This window comes from Podarcis bocagei, assembly GCF_964188305.1.
Source record: "Podarcis bocagei genome assembly, chromosome: 6".
In the NCBI taxonomy this organism is placed as follows: Eukaryota; Metazoa; Chordata; class Lepidosauria; order Squamata; family Lacertidae; genus Podarcis; species Podarcis bocagei.
In genome coordinates, this window is record NC_138130.1 from 23,290,035 (window position 1) to 23,315,515 (window position 25,481).

Here is a 25,481-nt window from a genome sequence, read left to right on the forward strand (position 1 = left end):
TGGAACTCATACAAACGGGGTTTGCATTTGGCACCGGATTTAAAAGATGCAAAAGACAAGTCCTGCCCAACAATGAACAATCCGGAGCACATTTTGGGTTTCCCAGTTGCTCCCTTGCAGCGGTGTCTTTATCTGCCCCACTGTGCGGTTTGGGGAAAAAGGTCTCGCAGGCCAAATTAGGACCTCTGTCTAGCCTAATAAGGCCCAAGGGCCGGAGATTTCCCACTGCTAGTCTACTCTCAAGTGTTATGTGCCGACTACTTGCTCAAAAATGACCATGCCACATTTACTTTTAAAAATGACCATGCCACATTTACTTTTAATGCAATAAAGGAGGATGATTCTAGGCTAGGAATTCTGGACAGAGATTGCTACACCTTGCTATGCATTAAAGAAAGAAAAGCCACTATTCTTCCTTTCTTTGGCGTGTAATTTACGAGATGCAAATACGGAAAACCAAAACTGCTACCATGGAGACTTCTGGATTCGTGGGAAGGAATTCTGGCAAAATTTCTGCCCCTTCCTGCTCTCAAGTGCTAACCACTGTCAGTTTCTTCTTCTTCTAATGCCCAGACTATTGGCACATTGGTAACATCCCAGAGGCAGGGAACACCCCCCCTCTCCAAATCCCTCATCAAGTTTGCTCCAAACCTTCTTCAAAGTGTTTTGCCTGGTTAAAATGTGTCCTTGAACTAGTACAATTTTCCTTGTTTTTCTGGATGCATAATGGATATGTGTTTTTGTGTGTCTGCGCGCCCCTGCATGTGTAGAAACTGAGGGCTTTTTTGTGGTGAGTTGCCAATAAGGGATACAGCCCTATGACCAAGAAACATTCCCCACTTGGGTTAAAATTCCACCTGAAACCCAATAAATGTGTCACTGATTTCTCAAGTAGCGTCTGGCCGAGATATAGAGCTCCTGGGGGCATCGCCTTCCTTCCCTCTCATTTGAGTTTGTATCATAAGCATGCTTTGGAATCTTTACACAGCCGAAATGTTATGCCATACTTTGAGGTTCATACTGCCTAGTTGGACATCTTCCTATGAATGGCTGTAATCGGCCATCAGTTGTAACATTTTCTTTTTCATAGCATGAAGCATTATGAAAAGGTCTTAGTAAACATATCACACACAAGTTGCAAAGCGGGCAAGCTTGTCTTCCTCTTCAGCGCTGAAGAGGATCATCAGATCAGAATCTTTTGAAGGCCAGTGACACTATGCCCCAGAAGTGTTGAGGGCACAGCAGCACATTTTGCAAATATATTTCTATGAACAGAGGAAAATACAAAAGTCCTTTTTTACTTTGAAATCTGGCCACTGGCCAAGGTTGAGGGTACAGGTTGCTTGCAAACAGAGTGACCCCAAATGCTGAACTGGTACACTTTGCACAAAATGATAGCTATGAAGGGGCAGGGGTGGGAGAGGATAGTTCTGCTAGGTCACCAAAAATGTTCTGAAAATTCTGGTTTATAAAGGAATATTATAAACCTGTGGGGTGGTAATAATAATAATAATAATAATAATAATAATAATAATAATAATAGTTGTTGTTGTTGTTGTTGTTGTTGTTGTTGTTGTTGTTGTTGTTGTCATTTATACCCCACTATCTGGCTGGGGTACTACTGATCCCTAGTACAATTTGATGTAAAGGAACATGAATAATTTGTCTCTCATGAAATTAGATAAAATACTTATTTTTCAACCCTTTCCCCCCTCTCTCACACAAAATGTTGTCAGAAAAGCATCGTCAGATATTATGAGCAAATAATAAGTTTAAATAGCACTTGGTGGGAACACTGCAACCTCTAACACCTTAAGGCCTTGCGGTTAGAGAAGACACACTGCAACTCATCTGAATGTACAGATGTGTACATCTGTAAAGGGGGGAAAACACACCCCAGAAACGTTCTTCAGAATCTAACACCAAACACTCTGAGTGCCTTTGTCAGTAAACCTTTAGGGAGGAAAGCTACTTTAACAATCCCACAATTCTGCCAAATCTACATATGCTGAATTATGTTCTGTGATGTATCTGAGGAAAACAGGTTTTAAAAAGAAATCAGCAAAGAATACTGTATTAATGAATATAGTCCACTGGGTTGTGATTACTTGTATTAGCTAAACCCAGCTCTGCAGTTGTACAGACTTCATTTGCCCACAATGCCAAGCCAAACCACGGCTAAGTGTAATTGAGCACATGTCCTGGTGGACAGTTGTGGCCATTTCACTGCTCTCTGCTCCTGTTACTCTGCCAAAGCATGGCTTAGTGTGAGGTGCAAACCCAAGCTCAGGCTTTGTTTCTCCCAAACAAACCATACACGGTAAACCGAGAATATTCTTGATCACAGCTTGGTCGTTTGGTTGGAGTGAGTAAAGCCATGAGCCCAAGTTCCCATGTGATGCCAAAACATGGTTAGGCTCCTAGTAGTAAAACAAGAGCAGAGGAGGAGCAAAGCTGCCATGATTTTCTAAACATGCAGCAGCATGTTTCTCCATTCATGCAAAGATAGAAGAAGAAGAAGAGTTTGGATTTGATATCCCGCTTTATCACTACCCGAAGGAGTCTCAAAGCGGCTAACAATCTCCTTTCTCCTCCTCCCTCACAACAAACACTCTGTGAGGTGAGTGAGGCTGAGAGACTTCAGAGAAGTGTGACTAGCCCAAGGTCACCCAGCAGCTGCATGTGGAGGAGCGGAGATGCAAACCCGGTTCACCAGATTACGAGTCTATTACTCTTAACCACTACACCACACTGGCTCTCTCCAAAGCTAAAGTTTCACTTAGCGCTATATTTGAACCAGCATGTAGCTACATTGAAAATGTAATCACATTGTAATGCCCACCTGACCTATCCTTTTTATTTCCTGTCTGAGTTGCTTTTCATGTCCTCTGTAATCTACTGGTCTTTGAATCACCTGCTGAAAACTCTGAAATCTATGCAAATGCCAAATGCAGTCACATACTTAATGTACGAGGGCATCTTTCTGAGAAGTTAGCTCCATAATGCACGCAGTCATCAAAACTATTGAGCTAAACTAGACTCAATAATAATACACCAAAGGGCAGAGAAGGGAAGGGAGATGAAATAAAGTACGATCTGAAATATTAGGGCACCTGTCACATGTCAGTTATTCATTTATTAAAGAGACTCTCTGTAGAAAACGCAAGACTTTTCAAAGGGAAAAGGAGCTCCGATCAAAAACCAAAGCAAAAACAGTAAGAACTTTACATACCCCAAGTCTGATTATCCAAACCACACACCAAAAGGCTGCTTCTATATGAAGTGCATACTGAGCAATCATCTCGATTTGTTTTCAAAAAATTGCTGAGGTTATACAATGTCACTGTCAAATGGTTGTTATGCTGCATTTCCCACGGTAGTTTTCTGTCACTTTTTTTTTAGCGCAGTGTCTGATTTTTAAAAAAGATTCGCTGCATCCTGTTTTGCTATACAGTGGTAACCTCGGGTTACAAACACTTCGGGTTACGCGTTTTCAGGTTGCGGACTGCGGGAAACCCGGAAGGACCAGAAAGGGTAACTTCCAGGTTTCGCCGCTCACACATGCGCAGAAGCATTAAATTGTGCTTCACGCATGTGCAGAAGCGCTAAATCGCGCTTTGCACATGCGCAAACGCAGCGCTGCACGTTATGAACGCTGCGGGTTGCGGACGTGCCTCCGTCACGGATTACGTCCACAACCCGAGGTTCCACTGTAGTCATATTATTATTGTTTTGCAGTGTACCTGCTTCCTTTGCCTTTGGTTATGAAGGTGCAACCCTACTGCACAAAAGGCACCTACCAGCATCTACCTGAATGTATGAAACATTTGCACAAAAGAGTAACACTCCAGAAGTGCCACGAGAGGGGCAGGTGAGTCTTTTTAACACTGTGTGTTTTCCCCATCAACCTACTGACATCTGCATGTGAATGTTCTAACCATATGGACTTTCGTTTATGCACATGAATTTGTGCTTACGTGCGCTTTAAGGGTAATTTCTCGTACCATCTTTTCATTGCTGAACATTCATGCTTGCGAAAGTAACACAAGCAAGTCAAATCTTTTTAATTAAAGGGCCAAACCATAACATGACACCCCCAAGCTACAGTGCTGTATCTTTCCTACCTTCAGGGCAAGGAAGCAGCTGGGAGGATAGGAGTGGCTTTGGTAGAAAGGGGCTAGAGGAGAAAATGTTAAGAAGCCAGCCCCCTTCCAGACTTGAACAAATTGCTGCACTTTGTCAGAGAAAACTGCATGTGACTGAGGTCACAGAGGGTGTCACCCTTAGCATATCAGGACATGAATAGCATTAGATGGATTGCAGAGACAATGCTCCTAAAGCAATCTCCAACTGGAGGAAGAGTGCAGAAGATCCATCAAAGACAAGGACAGTCACCACATCAACAGCCCTTTGCCCTACACATTCACAAACTGTCTACTGCAAGTTCCTCCTGGATGATTTACAAGAATCTAAAAATAGGCTTTGATAATAGATTTTAATCAGATAAACAGACCTATCTCATTAAAGCCACTGTAGCCCAGCTCTTGCCTGCTTAACCCTAGTTCTTCAAGGTCCAAGCATTCAAATCCTGGGGGGCACTGGTAACCTTCTTCAGATGGTTTCGAACAGTGTGTATCCGGAATTGCTAGATTATTCCAGGTTATGTTTCTGTTGACATAAAAAGAGAATGAGTTAGCGCAATCTGAGAAACATGAACAGTGAAAACAGCAGTGGTAACAGTTCCCCCCAAATAAATTTACATTTGTGGTAAAAAAAAATGCAACAGCACTGTCTTAGAATGGAGAGTTAATATCTGGCGGTGGGGGACATCTGTCTGCTAGTACAATGGGGGAAAGAGAATCTCTGAAAGGATTTGTCAAGATGGTCGCTGGAGTCACTGCAGTCAGAGGCTCTCGTGTTAAGATATTCTAAACCAGTGTTTCCAGGAACCCCTGTAACATGATTCGGTATCTGGCAGAACCCCAACGCCCTCTGCCTCCCCCACAACCTCACAAAAGCAAAATCAGATACTAAGCAATTTATTTACAAGTACAAAATTTTGCATAAGGATACTGACAAAACACGTTGCAAAACAATGTCTTAAATAAACACTAGAGAAGAAATTGGCACCTGTCCTTTATAACATCTTGTACAAGTCTAGTACGATACTTCATATGAACAAAGATAATTTCCCAGGTGCTGAAATTCTTTGTAAATCCTGAAATTCAGATTTTGAAAGTGCAGATATTTGTGTTTTGAAGCTAAAATATGCAGAAGTGACTCAAAGTCACACAACAAAATGGTCCCTGATACAAAGGAGTACAGAACGTATTCATCCGCTAAGATCATGACTACTCATCTCTAGCTGCCTATTTAATGGTAGCTCTGATACTGCGACAGGGATGAAACTTGCATACCTCAAATGCTCCTGGAGTTCTGATAACTTTATATTTTAGCTGCCTGGCAGAACTCTGTTGTATCTAGTTGAGGTGGGATAGATCGCAGTGAGTTTCTTATGTTAATCTGATGCTGGATCTTCCCTCTTCAATACCATCCTTGTATACTGGCCTTCATTTTCTTAAATATGCACATCACTGGCCCACACAGAAATATCACAGCAAGCATAAAGATTAGCTGACAGGTTATAAACGAGAAATAATGGTGAGCTGTACAGCTCCCAAGTGAGGAGCAGTCTGATCCCATTCTCTGAGGAATTAGCTCTGGGAGCTAGGCTCTCTGTTTGCATTAAGAACCTGGGAACAATGTGCACTCTGCGCTATCAAATTCACACATCACCATCCTCTGAAAGGAGCAATGGCTCAAGAGAATAGAGAGAAGCTCTGGAATGATCAGAAGAAGTTATCGCTCAGCAAATTGAGATTTAATGTAGGGCAATACGCTGAAGGAGAATGGGAGGAAGTAAAGCTATTAACATGAGTCAGCTATTCAGGCAGTAGTACTACTGAAACAAGAAACAAGTAGAGATAAGTAATACCAGGCTGGGACGATCCTATTTCTTTTGCTGCTTTCATATGTTCTTCTCCATCCAAAGGAGGAGCAGGAACATTTTAGCACAGTGGTTCTCAAAAGGTGTGACATGCCACATTGGTGTGGCAAGAGAGGATGGCAAGTGTAGTGGGAAGATTTGAGGACAAGTTTAGTGTAGTATAGTACACAGTATCAATATATAAAATACATACAACCTGAAAAAGTATTTATGCAATTCTTCAAAAGGATTAGTTGTTTTTTTAGTTCTCCATGACATATTGCTGTGAACAGGGATTTTCAACTCTGACAAATATGAAGGATCAAAAAGAGAAAGGCTTCTAATATAAACGAGATTACCCGGCAAAACAAAGTTCACACCTCTCATTGAGTTTGCGTACATACTTAAGGTGCATAGGTAAGAGGCTCGTTTATAATTATATTTTGGGAATGATTAATGTCCCTATGCATCTGCATTGTTTTATATCTTATGACTGTCCTGCAGCTGTGTGGTATGTTATAAGAAGAAGAGTTTGGATTTGATACCCCGCTTTATCACCACCCGAAGGAGTCTCAAAGCGGCTTACATTCTCCTTTCCCTTCCTCCCCCACAACAAACACTCTGTGAGGTGAGTGGGGCTGAGAGACTTCAGAGAAGTGTGACTGGCCCAAGGTCACCCAGCAGCTGCATGTGGAGGAGCGGAGACACGAACCCGGTTCCCCAGATTACGAGTATACCACTCTTAACCACTACACCACACCACACAGGGCTGTCCAACTTCCAAGAGACTGCGATCTACTACCACTATTAAAAAACTGGCAGTGATCTACCCATTGACCAGAGTTGTTGAGCTTTTTTTGGGACTGCTTAATGCTTCATCAAGGTTGTTGAGCTTTCTTTGGGGGGGGGGGAGGAGAAATCCCACGACTGAGCTGTTGGACAACCCTGTTATAAAGCACAGCTAGCAGTAGTTTCTTTTTGCTTTCCAGCGTACTTATCATTAAGAAACATTCAGCATGGCACAGAGGAAGAAGTTTGAGAACCACTGTTTTAGCATCACAGTAACCCTGTTTAAGGGACTCTGAAAGCAATGATGACCCACCCAAGGCCACGTAGTACAGTGCCTACTGATACAGACGACGAGGCTTCAGTGCAAAAGAGGAAATTTGATGCTGTACCTGGTTACGTTTCTTCTCATAAACTATTATAGGGGGGAGGGCAGTAGAAGAATCATAGAATTGTAGAGTTGAACCCCTAGTAATGCAAGAATGTGCAGCTATCCCATATGGGGACTTAACCTGCAACTTTGGCGTTATCAGCACTACGCACTAACCAACCAGCTCAGTGGCAAATGGTCTCTGGTTCAATCCTTGGCAGGGCCAGGTAGGGCTGGGAAAGACTGCTCCCTGGGCTAGATGGACCAATGGCCTGATTTGATTTCAGGCAGTTTCCTGGGTTCCTAACTGTTAAGGACACAGGAACATATCCTGCTTTGCATGTAAGAGAATCGGTGCAGTGCAGGCGATAGTGCTGGACTAATATTGAAGACACCCAGTTTCAATTCCCACTTGGCAATGAACTTCTTATGGTGACCTTGAGCCATTCACTACCTTACAAATACAAATACAATGCAGTGCAAATGCAGTGGAGGAGGGGAGGCATTGTATGGTTCCCTGAGCACCTTGGAGAAATGTGGGAACGAATGTCCTAGTAATCAGCATCATGGATTTTTTGTTTTGTTTTAATCACCGTACTGTACATATGGTTGTAGTCTTAGGTACACTAATCAGGAAGTAAACCCCAGGAAAACCATTTTTATTTATATATATATTGTCTGAATTTCACTTTAGTAAATTCTGCCCCTGGCAGTTTTCGATGTAGGGGGGCTACTTCCAAACAAGTTGGGATTTAGACCTTCCCCCCTAGATCCAAAACCACAAGGGCAGAATCTACGAAATGGTTTTTTCCCCCATTACATAAATATGAAGAAGAGACAGGGTTTTTTATTTTGCAGCAAGGAAGCCTACTAAACAACAAAATAGTTGTGGGGGATGGTGGAGGCCAGTATAACACAGGGTGAAATAGTATCTGCCTCAGAAGAAATGGAGTTAGATAAGTAATTATAACAACAGGATAATGAGTGTGAAGAATGCTTAGCAAGAAAGAGATTCAGAATCCTCTCAAGGGAAAGGGGAGGGGACCTGGCAGTGAAAATTAGGACAAGCAGAAACAACTAGAAAATGCAGCACTCAATGTTGGTTTGGTGTTGTTTTTTTAATAGAAAATATAAATCTTGTTAGCAGCTGAACAGTTGGGTTCGACTCTTCTATCTTATTGACATAAAGATTCAGATTTTCACAGAGCCGATTTATGTTTGTTTTAAAATCAAAATGTTCTTGCTTTCAAGCTGGGGGAGGAACAGAGCACTTTCCCTTTTTCATATGTCCAGCAGTTGTTGCTGGTATGGCCTTATCTCAGCACAGTCACTTTTAGGTCACTGTGAATAGAGCCTGCACCCAAAAGGATACTTAGAACAAGAGAATATACTTGCCAAAAGCTGAAGTAAAGGCCGTTTGGCTATTGGCCAGGCCTCCACACCCTTGTTTCTCAACAAACCTTACAGCAAGCTACAAGGGAAAGTGTTGATAAACTCCTACTCCAACCCACCCGGCTCCTCCTGCAAAACAAGGAGTCGCCAAACAAGTGTAGGCCACAAATCATGGTGGGCAGGCTGTGTTTGGCTTCGCAGAGCAAGCTAATACTCTGTAACAAATACAACAAAATTTATAACTTAAAAAAATAAAATAAAAGCAATAGAGTGGGCTGCACAAATAAAACCACCAGCATTTCAAGCATGAAGATGTAATTACATTAACTGAACTGGGGAGGGGCTTGTATTGGTCTGTGTTCCCAGAGCAAAGATCACAGTGGTTGTGCTCTTCCCATGGTTTTGCTGCTGCTGCTGCACTGCCCAGAGCTAAGCTATGGTTTGACTTAGTGTGATTGATTGTTTGATTGAGTGCCTTTCTATGACGCTTTTCATTCAAATGAATCCCAAAGCGGCTTACAAACAATAAATAGCAATAACATGTCTGGACCAGGGCTCGTGGTTTGTCTCACTGCTATCAAATCATGAGCTGTAACCAAGATTTAGTGAGCAAGGTTGTGTTCATTGTCCTGGGAACGAGGAGGTTGGCTCACTCATGCTAACCAAGCCATGGTTTGACTGAGTGTAGTGTGCAAATTGAGTCACAGGAACCCCAAATTCCAAGCCGGATCCTATTTTTAGCAGAATTTGTTTGCAGTTCAGTGTCTTGCTAGAGGAACTCTTTCCTTGCGATTTCTCTGTTTCTAGTTCAGCTTCAGACAGAAGGTCACTGATACGAAGTTTTTTAAAAAATAATCATTTAGACTTACCCTGGCTTTGTATCATTTGTTACACAATGATACGTGAAAGGTCCGAACATCTGAACACCCAAAATTCCATACAGAAGCAGAAAGAACAGAAGGAATATTGAAACACTCCAAATTTGTTCACCTGAGCGCCTAACAAAAAAGGAAAGTGATATGCATTACATGCAAGTAACCAGCGCAAGTTCAATGCCAGTAGTGCAATATCCCATCCATATGTGGTAGATGAGTGGAGAATAGCTTTGTGGCACAGGGGATATCCATACTGTGGTTTAGCCCTTTCAAATGTATGGCTAGATTAAAGGAAGCAAGCAGTCTTAAAGGGAAGATAAACTGGGTTGGGAGGTGGTGGAATAATCTGAAAAATGGCAAGGAATGTCTTGGGAATTGCATAGAAAGGAGGGATGCATGTCCGATTTTTTAATAGCAAATAAGAGTGTCCGTGTAAGGAATTGCAGACCTCTTCCCTCACTGGTTTCTTACTTCTCTGTACCTTCTCTTTCTCCTCTCCATGCTTATCTAGGCTGAAAGCAGAACTCGTCCAAGTCAAGGACAAGATGGCACACATACACACGTCCCAATAATATACAGTGGTGCCCCGCAAGACGAATGCCTCGCAAGACGAAAAACTCGCTAGACGAAAGGGTTTTGCGGTTTTTGAGCTGCTTCGCAAGACGAATTTCCCTATGGGCTTGCTTTGCAAGACGAAAACGTCTTGCAAGTTTCTTTCCTTTTTCTTAACACCGTTAATACAGTTGCGACTGGACTTCGAGGAGCAACTCATAGAACGTGGTGTGGTAGCCTTTTTTGAGGTTTTTGAAGACTTTGGTGATTTTTGAAGCTTTTCCAAAACTTTTCCGACACCGTGCTTCGCAAGACGAAAAATTCGCTAAACGAAAAAACTCGAATTAATTTCGTCTTGCAAGGCACCACTGTATATACCTGTAAGGACAACCCAATCTGTCTCCAACACTGATGACAGGGTATCATCAACCACAGCACCTAAGGATGCTAAAGGGGTGCAAGACAGGCCATAATGGCACTCATCACTTTATCCTCCAACACCTCATAACCACTACCCGCCCCTCAGCAGCTGCTCTGAGGCGGCTATCCCATTATCAAATGGTACAGCTGGCTCTGGCTGAAGAGAGGTTAGCAGTGAGTGCAGAGAGTGTTCAACATCCCTCCCCCAAGCACCTGTTTTTCAGGTAAAAACAGATCCCCTAACCCTCATCCAACATGTCTTGTGGAACTTCTACCTCATGTGTAGTTAGGCCTACAGCAACCCCAAATTTTCAGGGTTCTCTGATGAGTATACCCCATACAACAGTATGGTACAATTAAATCTTAAGTGGTGCCCCCCTCCGCTGTCTCCCGAGACAGATGGATGCCAAATTCAACCTCAAGCGTTCACCTGAAAATTGTGGTCTGTGAAGAGGTCAAAGGGAAAGAGCTTCAAATAGAAGCTTGGGCTAACTTCTAATACAGGGCATTCATTATCCCAACATTCATAGCAGCCCAGAACTGATGGGAGAAATTGGATTAAATATTTATCAAACTTTATGAAATCTTTAAAAATGTTTAAAAAATTGGAAGACAGAAAGATGGGGCTGGAACTTCTGTTTTATATATGTAATTTTTATTGAATAAAGGGGCTGGAATTTCTTAAGCAATCCTGTGACATTTCCCCAAAAATTCTTAGTTTGTATTATATATCTTATAGAAATTAAGAAGCATATGATTGCATGTTTAAAATAATCCCAAACAACACAATGCCACTGCCTCCCCATCCCAAGCATTAATATACCGTTGTGTCTAGATTTAGCAAACAACTTACTTTAAAATGTTGGTTATCCTGGTTCTTGGCAACTCAAAGCGGAAATAGATCCGGAATGCTCGAATCATAATAAGCGGCCGTGGGATCCTCAACATGCCCCAAGGTGACATTTGATCAACTATATCAGCTATTTCAAACACCTAGGAACAAAAGAACGTCTTTTTCCTTCTGATTTTTTTCCTGGGCATACTACTGTTCTTTGTGCTGTTTTCTAAAGTTTGCATTGTTTTGCATAAATATTTCCAGGGCAATGTATTTTCAATGGCAATCTCCTTTCAGCGCTTGTTCCCAGTTTAACACTGGTTTCTGAAACAAGACCCTTTTGGCAACTGATTTTATAATTCAAGTGACTTATCCCGGAACACCAAATGTCAATTATCTCATTCATTATCAAGGTGAAACTAAAAGGGAGGGAGGATTGGAATAATCTACCAGGGGCAAAGAAAAAATGCATATTAAGCTGAAACACTCAAGCAGAGAACACAAAGCCTCTGGTGGGATTCCTATAGGACCTCTTCCAGACCAGGTCTGGGTTGGAGAGAGAGAATTGGGTGGAGAAAACAGGAAGTGTTCAGGCTTCCTATTCTAGCCATATCTAGTATGCAGCACTTCATACAAGCCAAGTAAGGGGAAGGATCTATTGAGCAGAAGCAGGAGAGATTGTGCCCTTAGAATATTTAATAATAATTTATAATTTATACCCTGCCCATCTGGCTGGGTTTCCCCAGCCAATTTAAAAATTGCAATCCATTGATTTATCAAAGTTTGTAATAAAGTATGTGACCACTCCTGATGTAAGCATTTGAGTACTGTATGAATTCTTTTCAATGATTTTCTCCCCTGTGGTGGCTCCCTGGTTGTGGAATGTTCTCCCCAGGGAGACTCGCCAGGTGCCATCACTACATGTCTTTAGGCACCAGGCAAAAACATTCCTCTTTACCCAGGCCTATGGCTGTCGACAAGGCACCTCTGATATGCTGGAGAGGTTTTTTCAAGGGACATGGATAGCTGCAGTAGGTAAAAGGAAAGGAAGTCTCCCTTCTGTGAGTGTCTTTCTGTTAACTTGCTTTAGGATGCAAGCTATTATTTTCATTTTGTACTCAGCTGATTATTATGGAGGTAACCATGGGGTCTGGCGTGGAAAGCACTGCTTTGCTGCAGAAAGACCACTGCCCCAAACACTGGACCTGAAGATAATCTTCCTGTTTGGTCTAGGGGACCAACTCTACTTCAGAAGTCTTGGTTGTTACCAGAAGAAGTGTGGCCCTCAAGAGTGTTCTTATTTTTTCACTTAAGCTGAGGTGAGGGCTTGGCCAGAGATAAAGGCTGTATTTCTGCACTTATTGTAATGCAACATAATTTACCTGTAAAACTAATGACACCCAAAGACAAAATACCATGAATCCATCAAACACACACCAGCGGTCTTTCACATAGGAAGTATCCCCCTAAGAAGAAGAAAAATGTAAATGGAATTATGCGAGTTGTGTTAGTTCATGTTTTTAAATTATTTCTGTTATTTCACGTTTTTTAAAACAGAATATTTCTAACACAGTGAAGCAAAAGCAACATCCTAGCATCTGAAATTCTATGTCAATAGTTGCTGATTCTATCCAATAGAGAAAGCTGCAAGATTAGCAGCCTTTGAAGGATCTCCTTTCGGTCTTCTCACAAAGAACAGCTTCACAAAGCGCACTCCATTTATAGCATAAATGGGTTTTTTGTCTGACAGGTGCTCAAAACAACCTGTAGTCATTTATCACAGGTGTCAATGGTCAGTATTTATAAGTTGCGCCTCCTGCTTCTTGTACCGAACAGAATTGGTTTGCAACCAGTGCATTTGGAATAAGAGGAATGCTTTGGGTAAAGCAAAATGAAGAGAAATAAGGCAGGCTTCGTCTTGCTTTTCCCTGATGCTTTATATAGCCACCTGCAGTTCACCTGACAAAATGTTTTTCAGGCACAGCTCTGGCTATGAGCATAACTGGATTTGCTCATTATAGTGCTCAGTTAACCACCCTGTCCCCCAATTCTCATCTCCTGGTAGCTTTTCTCCTTTGTTGGGCATAAAACTACATACACTTCAGAAAATGGGTGCAGTTGCATCCTCATCGAGTTGCCTTTTCTGTTGATCAAGAAAAGACTGATCATCTGCAAGTACTGGAAATAGTTGCTATGGGAGCCTTTTTCCTCAAGGGTATCTTTCTAAAGTACCTTAAAGTCAACACCCAGGACATCAGATCTGGTTGCCTTGCCATACAACAGAGGCCAAAGCAATTTGCTTTATGGGTATTGTGAAAATTACAGGATTAAGCAGAGGTCTTTAAAGACATTTATAATACGGTGAAATAGCAAATCCCTTCAGCCAATAGGATAACGGGGGCAAAGAGGGAAGAGGAGAGAAAGTAAAACATTTTTAAACTCACAAACCATGAGATAACATACCACGGCCCAGTTTGCACATAACACAAAGCCTAATTATGGCTTAGTGTAAACGTGCAAGTTTGCAGACTTCCCAGAGGTATCACAGCTCTTTTGCTCCTACCCTGGTTCTGCTGTTGTTGCTTCACTGCGTGTCATCCAAACCAGGGCTTGTGGTTTGCCTTGCTCCAGTTAGTATAGCTCACAACGTGACCGGTGCAGGAGCAAAGCAGCCACAATCCCACCTCCCAAAACCTGCACATTTACACTAAGCTATGCTTTGGCTTAGCAAACAGAGTCTTTGCCTGCTGGATACATAATGCTAGCAATGGCCTAACCATGGGTAGGAAGTTGGGAGAATGCTCCAGGCTCATAGGTTCACTTCCTCTCATGTGTAGAAATTCCCTGGCTAGAATGGGTTTTCAAACAGATAGATAGATGATAGATAGATAGATAGATAGATAGATAGATAGATAGATAGATACTATGGCAGAGGTTTAGGTCTGCACCAGTGCAGTGCCTAGACTTTAACCAGGGTGTGCAAACCAGCTTCATTCTATCCCTATCTTCAAATATTCAATTAACAGTTCAACATGATGAGAATTAGCCATAGCTAGCCCCATCACAAATGTAAGATAGCACCATAGTTAACACTGAACAAGTAAGATTCAGGAATTCACAAAGATGAAGGGAGGGGAGGGGAGAACAGATCTATGGCATGTTATTGATCACTTAACCATGGTTTACATATGCTCTTGGGCTATTTCAATTTTTTAAAAGAAACAATATATTACTGCAACAATGGTGGTGGTAAGACACATAGCCCAGAGGTTTATGACTGAATTTGAGACTTCTTTTTTAAAAAAGAGTATGTTTCTAGTCATAATGACTGCAAGCAAAAATAAGAAAATGTGACAAACATGGCTCACTATTTTAAAATAATTCAGAAGTCAGTTAAACAAACAAACAAACAAACAAACAAACAAAGCACAAAGAACATAATTATATATTCAAATGTTACAGTCAATATTATTTCGTTTTGGCACCAAAACCTGGTTTTGAACCCTGGAAATCAACAGGAACTAAAATCTTGGGTCATCACAGCTGCATTGTAACTGCATTGGAAAGAGGTATGCCTTTATATTTGATTCTATCCTAAAAGTGAAATACTGTGCACCATAACCTTTTTTTTTTTTTGGCAGTATGTGAATTTTTGAGCAAACATTCCCACTGTTCAACCATTTATAAGCTAAGGTCCCAATTAACAAAGGGTCTTACCCTAACCCTAACCCTAACCCCTGGGTCCCTGGAATGAAATTGCTTCCCTTTTCACATGGGTGCCTGGTTTCTGTACCTCCTTCACAGTCCTGGAAAGGACTAATCTATCCTCCTCCCATGCAGAATTTAGAAGGTACAATACTGTGTGTGCTTCTAAACCCAAGGACCAACCACACAGAAATGATTAACTTACCTACAAGCAGCAATTGAGTAGACTTAACATAAAATGCATAGTGCTACTCATTTGCACAATGCACTTTCCTGCTTGTGAAAACATTCAAATAATTCCTATGTCTACAAAAAGGTAAGATCTGAATTGGTTTTCAGGTTCACACTGGAGACTGTGTAAGTGGCAGCACAGAAGTACAACTCATCTGTTCGATACGACCTGATGTCACAGTTTGTGGAAAATGTTAATGATGCATAAATAAGATACACAAATTAGCAATGCCCTTCTGGCTCATTATGAGTTGTCACAGCAGCCTTTAGTTATGAGCAAATGGCTATAGCAAACTGTGTGTGGGTTTGTACTAGTCTGAAAAGGAGGGGAATTATTCTGTACAAAGATAGGTCCACATAGTTTTGGAAAGTCACAAAATAAAATAAAACCACCTCTTGTTTCACAAATATGTGGTTAACTTTTCAAGAAAGCTTCCTAAATTCAAGCATAGTATAAGTTCTCTGTGTTATACTGCCTGGCAAATTTAAGGTGCCTTTAGCAGATTCTTTATAGCGTTCAGCAACTAGCATCCTATTTTCTTACAATGCGCAGGGCCGCTGGGGGAGCAGAAGTCTTAACAGCTGAGCTAAATCATTTGATGGTACCAGTTTAATGAAGACTGATGGCTCCTTCTCTCTTGATTGCCTGAATTCTTTAGATATGTCATTTCTGCCCTGAAGCAACAAACTATATCCAAAATAAAAAAGGTTCTGTCTGTGCAAGAGGACACCCCGCCGTTTTTTACTGTGTGTGAAGCGTCCCATCTGATTTGTAAATGTTTTACACAAGAGCTCTGACCTTCACAGAATTGGAGCCCATGAATAATAATGGAACAGTCTTAGAAATTCACGCAAGGTGGAGCAGCACAATGCAGGAATCCTCATATAACATTTGCTGAGGGATTTTTCAAGTCTCCATCCTCTTCCGGCACTACTTATTATTATTTTCCTTCTAATTATGGAACTGGAACATGGAAGGATCATTAGCGGAGATAATGAAGGCCATGCAAGGAAGGCAAAACCTGAACTGTGCACTGTTTGCTTATATGCAGTTCACTATGTAGACATGCAATCTAGTATCTGAGGCAAGATTCAGCTTTAGATGACTCTGCTGTCAACTTTATATTTTTTCTTAAAAGACTGCTTCTGGCTTGCATGACTTCAGTGTGTGAAGCTCAGAAATCTGTTAGAAAGGCCTGTAAAGGGGTTAAGAACAGAGGGGCTGCAGTGAATTTTCTTTAACTTCCTTTAAATCTCCTCCATTGCCTTCTTCTGCTTGATGTTCCCTTGAATATATTGGTCAACAGCCCTCGGGTTCCATGCTCCCTTTTCCTCCTCTTTGTGGACAGTGGCAGAGGGAGGGGGCAGGAAGGGCAGCACTCCCCCAAACAAGGAGCTCGTCCCTCACTTGTCCCACCATTGCTAGGCTCCTGTCTTTAGCATATATCGCTATTTTTCTTTCAGAGATCTTAACATGTGGGACACAACTTGCCCACCTAGAAATACTCTGTGTGCCCTGCAGAATATATTTTCCTGGTGTTGCCACTGCTCCCATTCAGTTCCTGCCTGCCTGCCCCAGAGTTTCAATACTTCTCTTCTTTTTAATAAAGCATAATCTGTACTTCTTTCATGCAGTTGTGGCCCATTTGGTGCCAAGCACCAAACTACCTATGCATTGAACCACCCGCATCAAATTGCAAAGCAGTCAAAAGCCTGAATCATGGAAGCAAAGTGAATTATGCCAAGCTCAGCAAATGGCCTCAACTTCCAAAATGGATCCTGATTTTGGTGGTCTGTGGATTTGTGTGCAGAACAGACGCAGCCTCTATGGTTAATTTTTCAAAAATTAACCACAATTTCCGCACAATAAACTGGGATAGTAACTGCTGATATCTTTGTGAAACAGCTCCTTGCTCAATCTCTCATACTCACAGATAGAGCAATACTCACAAGCTTACATTCCTAAACAATTAAGAATTCAAATGCATTGGAATGCTTTTGAAAAATTATCATGGAATATGCATTTCATGTCCTTCATAGGAGGCCAGGTGCTGGATTTTAGTACCCATGAGAAAGAAATCAAAACTGTATATCCTCGATGAGGGGATGAGGTGAGGGGTTAAAAAGGACTAATGTTTATGGCATGGAACTGTGCAATAACATACAATCTGTTTTAGCCCCCGTAAGCTTTTGTTATAAAACTCCCCTTTGGCTTTGATAGACAAGCATATTCTGGTTTTAACTCTCATAAGGGAAAATATCCCCAAGTAAGGTGAACTTGTTCCATCTTACCTTGAACATCTGAAATGGCTGTGGTGTGGTTAACCTCCAACCTTTTCCCAACTCCATCTACAGAAAAAAGGAGATTACCTCCATTCATGAGCTTTGCACATTAGCAGCGTTATCTGTCAATGTACCAACGCAAGAGAGAGAGAGAGAGAGTCTCATGCCATGATATATGTGGTCTGCAGGTGCTAAACCTCACTTCAGCTTTATAAACACATTGCAAAGTGAAAGTGGGTGACATTTGCAAGCCAAGAAGAAACATCTCTTCCCCATTTTCTTATAGCACATTCAAGCTTTTTTCCTTCTGTTGCGTCCAAGTAGCCTCATATATCCCAAATCGGGCCTGTGCCCTTTGATGTTATGTTGTGCTATCTCTGGCCCACGGTTATCTGAGTTAGCTGTCAGGGCCAAGCCCCCCAGTCCTTCTCCATTGTTGCTGTTTAGCTCTCCTTCTCATCTGGTCCCTTGACCACAGGCTTATGGTGCCAGTGCTAGGAAGTTGCCGCCATTGTGATTATCCCACAGTGCCCCAGAGAACCCAGTTTAGCAGGGTTCAAAGTCAAGGAGAGCCTAGGGGCACACAGCTGCTTTCCCTTTTGGATGGTGCTAGTAGTTGCCAGCCTTACTCTTGCCCTCCGTGCAATTCTAGCCATGTGGAGAGGAATGCGGAGAAATGGCTTCTGAGATCATGGGCCAGGGCACATTATGTCACTTCTGGAGAAGGTTCCATAGCTCAAAGGGTAGGCCCTGACCATGAATTGTCCAGACAAAAGGAGGTTACACCTAACATAAGCCTTAGGTGTAAGAAGCCTTCTAAAGAACTTGGAACCAATCTAATTGAACGAATACCTTTCTCTGTACACTCCTGGCAATGTTTTTAGCTCTGCTGGAGAAGCCCTGCTAACTGTCCCTTTGTAGCATCTGTCATAAGAAACGGGGCATTCAGTAAAGCAGCACATATTCTGAGGAACTCATTGCCTTTGTGTATTAGGGAGGTGCCCCCCCAATCTAGTTTAAGATGCCTAGTCATTTACATGAGCGTACCCTGCCACGTGACCCAGTTTTATGTTCACCTGATCAGGGTTTTTTATGTTTTCACTTTTGATTTTATATATACTGCTCTGAGATTATTTCCTCCCTTCATTTAGCGGCATAGATATTTATGGGTAAATAAAATTTTAAAAAATCAATAAAGCCACAATGAAATGGCAATATATAAAAATGTGTCCTACTCAGTACATGCTACTAAACAGCATTGGTATAAATGCAATTTTTCACTGGTCTTTAAAAAGTTAATTGTCTAATGGCATACATACAAGAATTCCCCATTCAAATCCTGCGTGATTTGCAGTTCTGAGTCATAGGCTCAGTTCAGAAGTAACAGCAAACTATGGTTTGCCACTGGAAGAACAATCAACAGCAAACCTTGGGCTCACACATTCCACCCATCCCTTTCATCCTCCTTCAAACACAAGGAAGGGAGAATTTGCATATGTTTATTAAGTTCAGATTTCATTTTAAAACTAGGTTTTTAAAAACAAAATCAAGAACAAGAACCCATTAATATAACTAAAACCTTTAAAATACCCAATTTTAATTTATTCACCTTGGTATAGATGCAACATATACAAATGCAATGATAATATACTAATGTGATGAAATGCAAGCAGAAAGTTCAGATTTTTAACTTTTGAGCCAGGCATTCTTTTTAATTCAGACACACTGATGACTGCTTCAAGCCAACTGCCCAAAGTACTCACATCTGTAACCTGGGTGCTGTGTAAGAGTTTGGAAATGTTTGGAGAATCACAGAAGGGACTGTGTGGCTGAATTCAGATCATCTCCCAAAGCATGGATCAGGCAGGTGCCTTTGCTGTAGTGTTTCTGGCATCTGTTAAAAAACTTTGGGTGTAACCAAGACACATACAGTTCCAATTTTATTTTATAATGTGCAGTGGCGTAGCGTGGGGGGTGCAGGGGGGGGGTCGGCCGCACCGGGCGAAACATCTGGGGGTTAGGGTTAGGGGGCGCAAATCCATGGGTTAGGGGGCGCAAATCCACGGGTTAGGGGGTGCAAATCCACGGGTTAGGGGGCACAAATTACTTGCCTTGCTCACGGATTGTAATTTGTGCCCCCTAACCCGTGGATTTGCACGAATCCGTGACCAACGTAAAGAGATGGTGGAAGAAGAATGGAAAAAATTTAAGAGCTATCTTAAGGACTACTACAAACTCAACGAATGTTAAAATGTTGTGGTTGCTAGAAGTAACAGGGTACAGGGATACAAGGTTAGATGATAAAGGAGGACTAAGATGACAGAGATTAGAAAGTAACAACTGGGAGTTGCTAGTTCAAATATGGACACTGGGATGCAGAGAGGGGGGGTATGGGGAAGTCCAAGAAAAGAGGTTTATGAAAATATCTTTGAAAGTATTTTGTATGTTTGTTTTGTTTTTGTGTTTGTTTGTTCTTTTTAAAAAATGCTGTAAAACCAATAAAAATTTATTAAAAAAAAAAACAAATTACTTGCCTTGCCCCGGGTGCTGACAACCCACGCTACGCCACTGATAATGTGTATTTTTAAACCACTGGTTTTATCTTGAGAAATTGTAGGTTATGTTTTTTATCATCTGCTTTTACCTGTAATTTTAGTGTATATTTTATGTAAACCACCATGACTGTTTGATGATTAAGCAGTATGTAAATTCCGTTAAATATATAAATCAATTAGGAACAAACACCTTCTGTTCTTCCTTTTTGCATTTGAAGCTTCAATTTCAAGCTGGTGGCAAACCAGTGTTTGCTATTTCATCCAAATGCAAACAACTGGTTCTCAAATCAAGAATGCCTGCCTAATATGTTAAAATCTCAATTTCCCATTTCTACTGCACCATGTGGCCAATTATCATTTCATCTAAAACTTCCATGTTCTGATATAAAAGGGGGAGGGGTACTATATGGCTTCTGAGATCAAACATTATATAAATATGATATATTAGGCCGTGTATTTTTGCAGCAAATTAGGAATATTGAAATAGATGACCAACACAGACATCCCTCCCACCCAACATCTCATCTCATGTAGAAAGTTCTGGGCTTTCAGCTCAAAATATAACTCATTAAACTTTGTACTGGATTGTGTCCCTTGTCTTCAAATAAGGGATCTTGCTTAGTGTCCTTTCCTGTGCACAAAGTGTCTAACAAAAATGTGCAAGGCTAAGTGCTTTAGGGCTGCATAGCCAGAGATCATGTGTCACGTCTTCTAGATGGTCAGCCTGGCAGCAGAGGCCACCTTATTATTGATCTTTGTAAGCCACTCTCGGAGCCCCCCCTCCAGCTGTGGAGTAGGAGAAAAGCACTTTAAAAAAATCATATTAAGTTGCAGAAATAACACAATACTTCTGAAGGGGGGGGGACCCATTGTCTTTAAAGGATGCATCCATGAGTCCAAGCAAGCAAGCTTTCAGAAGAAGCACTGCCGCATACATGCCAGAGGATGATACCTCGTTTACTAATGTACCTCCCAGTGATGAATTTTAAGTATCTGAATTCAAAATTATGGACTGAATCACAGGAGCCAACTCCTAGGGGCCAACGTCCCTTTGGCTCCCTCAATAAAATATTTGAAGGAACTGCCTGCCCCCCAAGTTGATGGGTACTGCCATTCAAATGATGTGTGAGCACCATGTCATGTAGTGATCGATTATGTGGGGTGGGGTCTACCTGCCCCCACAGTATTTTATTCAAGTTGGCACCCCTGAACTGAACAGAAATCAACTGCCTACTGAACTGATAACACCTTTTAAAACACAAGCGGTAGCACACAAGCTTAATAGTCACTGAGTATAATAAGAATAATGGCTGCACAATGTTAATTGCAAGCGGGGGAAAAGAAATTAAATCAGATTGTTGTGCGATGCTAAGATCAAGGCTCCAGCCTCTGGAATGGCCAGCAACACTTGAATGCCACAACTGGATACCGGCCAAACACAGATAAGCAGTTAAAAAGTTTTACGGATGAGTGAATTAATGATCTATGCGCAATGTACTTTCCTAAGGACCCATATGTGACCAGTTATCATGTTGTTGGTGCAAAACTCATGCTAACTCATGATGAGATCTTTTAAACAGCCAAGGACCATCATGGTAATTAATGCCATTCGTAGCTATCATGGTGGATGGTATTTCCATGGCCCAAGACGCTTGCATGCCGCTTAGTATGAGAACAGCACAGTAAATGAAATCAGTCAGGTTTCAGGTGGAACTCCTGATTGTGAGCTCTATGAGAGTTCTGCTGGGTATGTTCTTCTCATTCCTTGTCAGTAAACATGCAGCAACACTCATCTTGCACCCTAACACGGTGATGTCCCATGCTTCCTTTAGGTAAAGACAGGAAGTCAAGGCAGGGAGAGACAGATCACCGCAACATAAGAAAAGAATGGATGGGAGAATCTGACACAGGGGTACTAGCGGCGGAATCCTAACTCCTGCAACTTATAATTCAGCTCACAATTATAACGGGAATTGTATCACAAGAGCAACAATAGTGGCCAAAATTGTGGAAACCTTGTGGAGAAAGTGTACTGTATTTCCAAGGTTTGATGACTCATAACACCACTTCTTTTGGAGTAATACCACAAAATTATACATCAATGGAAAGATAATTTAATGAAGAATATAATGCAACAAGGTTTGTTCAGTTATCTGTATTCTATCAAATGTTATAGCCAAATAAACAGAAAAAGGAGTGTTTAGAGAGCCAATCAAGTGTCATCTTGTTTTGGCAATGATGGCTCACCACTTTTTTTTTGGAGTAATACCATAAAATAGTATATCAATGGAACTTTTGACAGAATACAGATAATTGAACAAACCTTGTTGCATTACATTCTTCATTACTGTACTTTTCCATCTATAAGACGCCCCCATGTATAGGACACTCAAATGTAGGAAAATGGGGGAGTTGTTGAGCTTTTTTTTGGGGGGGGGGGAATGCCGAAATGAATATCACTCACCCAACTGGCAAATGCTAACAATCACAAGCGGGGCAAGCCAAACTGCTGAAGTAAAAAACCCTCATCTAATACACAGAAAAGTACAGTAAATTATCTTTCCCTTGATATATAATTTTATGTATTACTCCAAAAAAAGTGTTATGAGGCATCAAACCTTGGAAATAAACTTTATCCAAAAGGTTTCCACAACTCTGACCACTAGTGTAGCATCTTCTATAACTGCAGTGTATAGTTTCTTATTTTCTCCCTTCCCTCGTATGTGCGAGTGTGTATATCCGTCTTTTGGCTCAAAAGCAGATTGCAAGGTCCTAAAAACAAAGGAAGAGAATCAAAACTAAAATAATGTCAAGTACCAAAACCCCAACTCAGTCCCTAAAAAAACTGGAAGAAGGCTCAATGTAGAAGATATCATAGTTCAGTCGCAACATTTATGTTAAGTTCCCAGAAGAAGAAAATAATATAGATGACTACCCAACCAATGCCTGCCATATGAAAACGGCTGGCCTTTGCTACAAAGCACTTGTCAGTCTTCTCTATTGACTTTTAGCCAAATTCACCTGGGAGTAATTTGTTCCCAGCTTGCCTTTGGCCCTAGCTGCTCACAAATCATGAAAGGTTTGTTGACAGGCTGGTCAACAGCTCATGCTGGGAGCTACTAAGCTGAGATTCATCTCCACTCAATACTCTTGTGTGTTCTTAATTTGCACCTGTATTTTTCTTTCCTCTGCCTTCCTTCTGCTAGTCTATAAACCTGTTTCTTTAAGCAAGGGATTGAGAACCTGTGCCCACCCAGACATTGTTGGACTACAACTCCCATCATCTGGCAGGGACTGGTGAAAGCCACAGAATTTCCATCACTTAATATGTAATTTGTCCTGAATTCCTTTCTGGTCCATTGCTTGCATGCCTGCTGTGGTTCCCCAGGCCTCCTCTTTACATCCTGGTCCCAGACCTTCATACTAATACCACTCAAAATATAGTAATTTGCCTGAAAAAACAATACCCTGACAGTAATTGGAAACACTCTTAAGCAGCTCCCAAGAAGGCATTTTCTAAAATGGGATGGTGAACTGCATAAAAACACAAAACTATTTTTAACCATCTCCAGAGATGTGTTATTCCAACACAATATAATATGAAACATATGTCAGTCTATGCAATATAATACAAGACACACACACACTAAACCTGGCTACTATTTTTTTTAAAAAAACTAAAGTAAAATATATTAAAAGCACATTTTAAAGGCCTGTTGGTACAAAGGATTAGGAAGCAAAAGTATTTTATTCTCTAAATAAAATCAATTAGCAAATAAAATAATAATAATTCCCAAAGTTCATAAAAGGAACAATATGAGCCAAATAAGAGGCACACAGAATAATTCAAATGCATTTTATTTTTCTGTGGAGTACACCCAGAACTTGCAAATGGCCCCACTGTGCAAAATCCAGTAATTTTACACCTACGAGCGCAAAGTCTTGCCAATATAACTCCAGTAATCAGCAAGAACATTCTAGTGTATCAGGCACCACAGAGATGTAGGATTAGCAAAATGGGAGAAGACAAAAGGAAGGGAAGAAGGGGGTTAGCTGAAGCAATTAAGAAAGGGAGAAGGGGGCTGGAAGTTAAGAACCGAAGGGTAAGCATGTAATTTGGCTAAGGTTATCAATCATATTTGCTATGAAAGGCATCACAGTAAGAGACTGTCAATCACTTCCATGGTGAAAGACACGAGAGGCTCTGAAATTACCATTCAAGCATTTGACAGGAATAACAGAAAATCCCCCTGCAGCTGAATACAAAGATCCAAAAATTCAAGTTAGAACATTAAGGGAGAAACCTCTGCTGAAAACTAATTAAAAAATTCTGCTTGGAATTTTGAACTGTTTTGTGGCCTTCCTTCCGCTAGAGACTAAATGAAGTTTGCTTAGCACAAATACAGGAATAAATTTGGTGGAATATATATATGTATACCTTGCCCTGTGTCAAGCAGATGCTAAGAAAAGAGTATTCTATAATTTTACTGTGTGGAGAAGAATGAGTCACACCTGAGCTGCATCTACTGATACCAGGTTTGCCTGCACAGTAAATGAGTGAATCGATGTACAAAGGTCAATTAGTTACTCTTGAAGGCTATTATTCTCCTCTCCCATTTTCGTGTCCCAATCAAACAAAAGATTAAAAAAAACCTTCTTCCCCACCCCTTGTTTGAATATTTTATTTTCATAGTAGGGATATCAGCAACACTGCGTGCACCCAAAGTTGGGTTATATAATTCTACATCATTCCTCTACTTGCCTCAAGCCTTCAACAAAATGCAAACTAAACGGCCTTTACTCCCTGCCCAAGCTTCCTCTGTACACAAAATGCTTAACAATTGTGTTTTTCCCTGACCATGGTAAGCATTACTTATTTACTCCTAACTCATAGGGAAGGACTGGCTGAAAGAAAAACTATGGCTTTGCAGTGGATTTACAAACCATGGTTTGCATGAAACATGGTTACGTGTTACAACTATATTGAGCAAACCATGGTTACGTCTTATCCCTGCCTCTTCAGCCATTCTGTTTTTTTTTTTTAATAAATTTTTTATTGGTTTTACAAACTTTTTTAAAGACAAACAAACACTTAAAAAGACAAACATACACATATAATGTCATAACATATTTTCCTAAACCTCTTTTCTAGGACTTCCCCATACCCCCCCCCCCTTTCTGCATCCCAATGTCCAAAATTTTTAGCAACTCCCAATTGTTACTTTCAATCTCTGTCATCCTAATCCTCTCTGTATTCTAATCTTATATCGCTGTATCCCTTTGTTTCTATAAACCACAACACTTTAACATTCATTAAGTTTATGATAGTCCTTGAGATAGCTTTTAAATTTTCGCCATTCTTCTTCCACCGTCTCTTTGCGTTGGTCGCGGATTCTGCCTGTCATCTCAGCCAATGTCATATAATCCATCACTTTCATCTGCCATTCTTCCAGAGTGGGTAGATCTTGTGTCTTCCAATACTTTGCGATGA

At 41.1% G+C, this 25,481-nt stretch overlaps 1 protein-coding gene across 6 annotated transcripts in view; it reads right to left on the minus strand.

The window, feature by feature from the left end:
* NALCN (sodium leak channel, non-selective) overlaps positions 1–25,481 on the minus strand; it is a 185,602-nt gene that overhangs the window by 137,960 nt on the left and 22,161 nt on the right. For 3 of the 6 annotated variants that reach the window (XM_081198229.1, XM_081198227.1, XM_081198233.1), the window contains exons 4-8: positions 17,445–17,501; positions 12,599–12,682; positions 11,235–11,374; positions 9,404–9,532; positions 4,514–4,668 (exon numbers count right to left, since the gene is read on the minus strand). In XM_081198229.1, coding sequence (XP_081054355.1) covers positions 4,514–4,668; positions 9,404–9,532; positions 11,235–11,374; positions 12,599–12,682; positions 17,445–17,501 — 565 coding nt within the window. Of the gene's footprint in view, positions 1–4,513; positions 4,669–9,403; positions 9,533–11,234; positions 11,375–12,598; positions 12,683–17,444; positions 17,502–25,481 lie in introns of those variants that run through there. The other 3 variants (XM_081198228.1, XM_081198230.1, XM_081198232.1) reach the window with 2 other exon arrangements.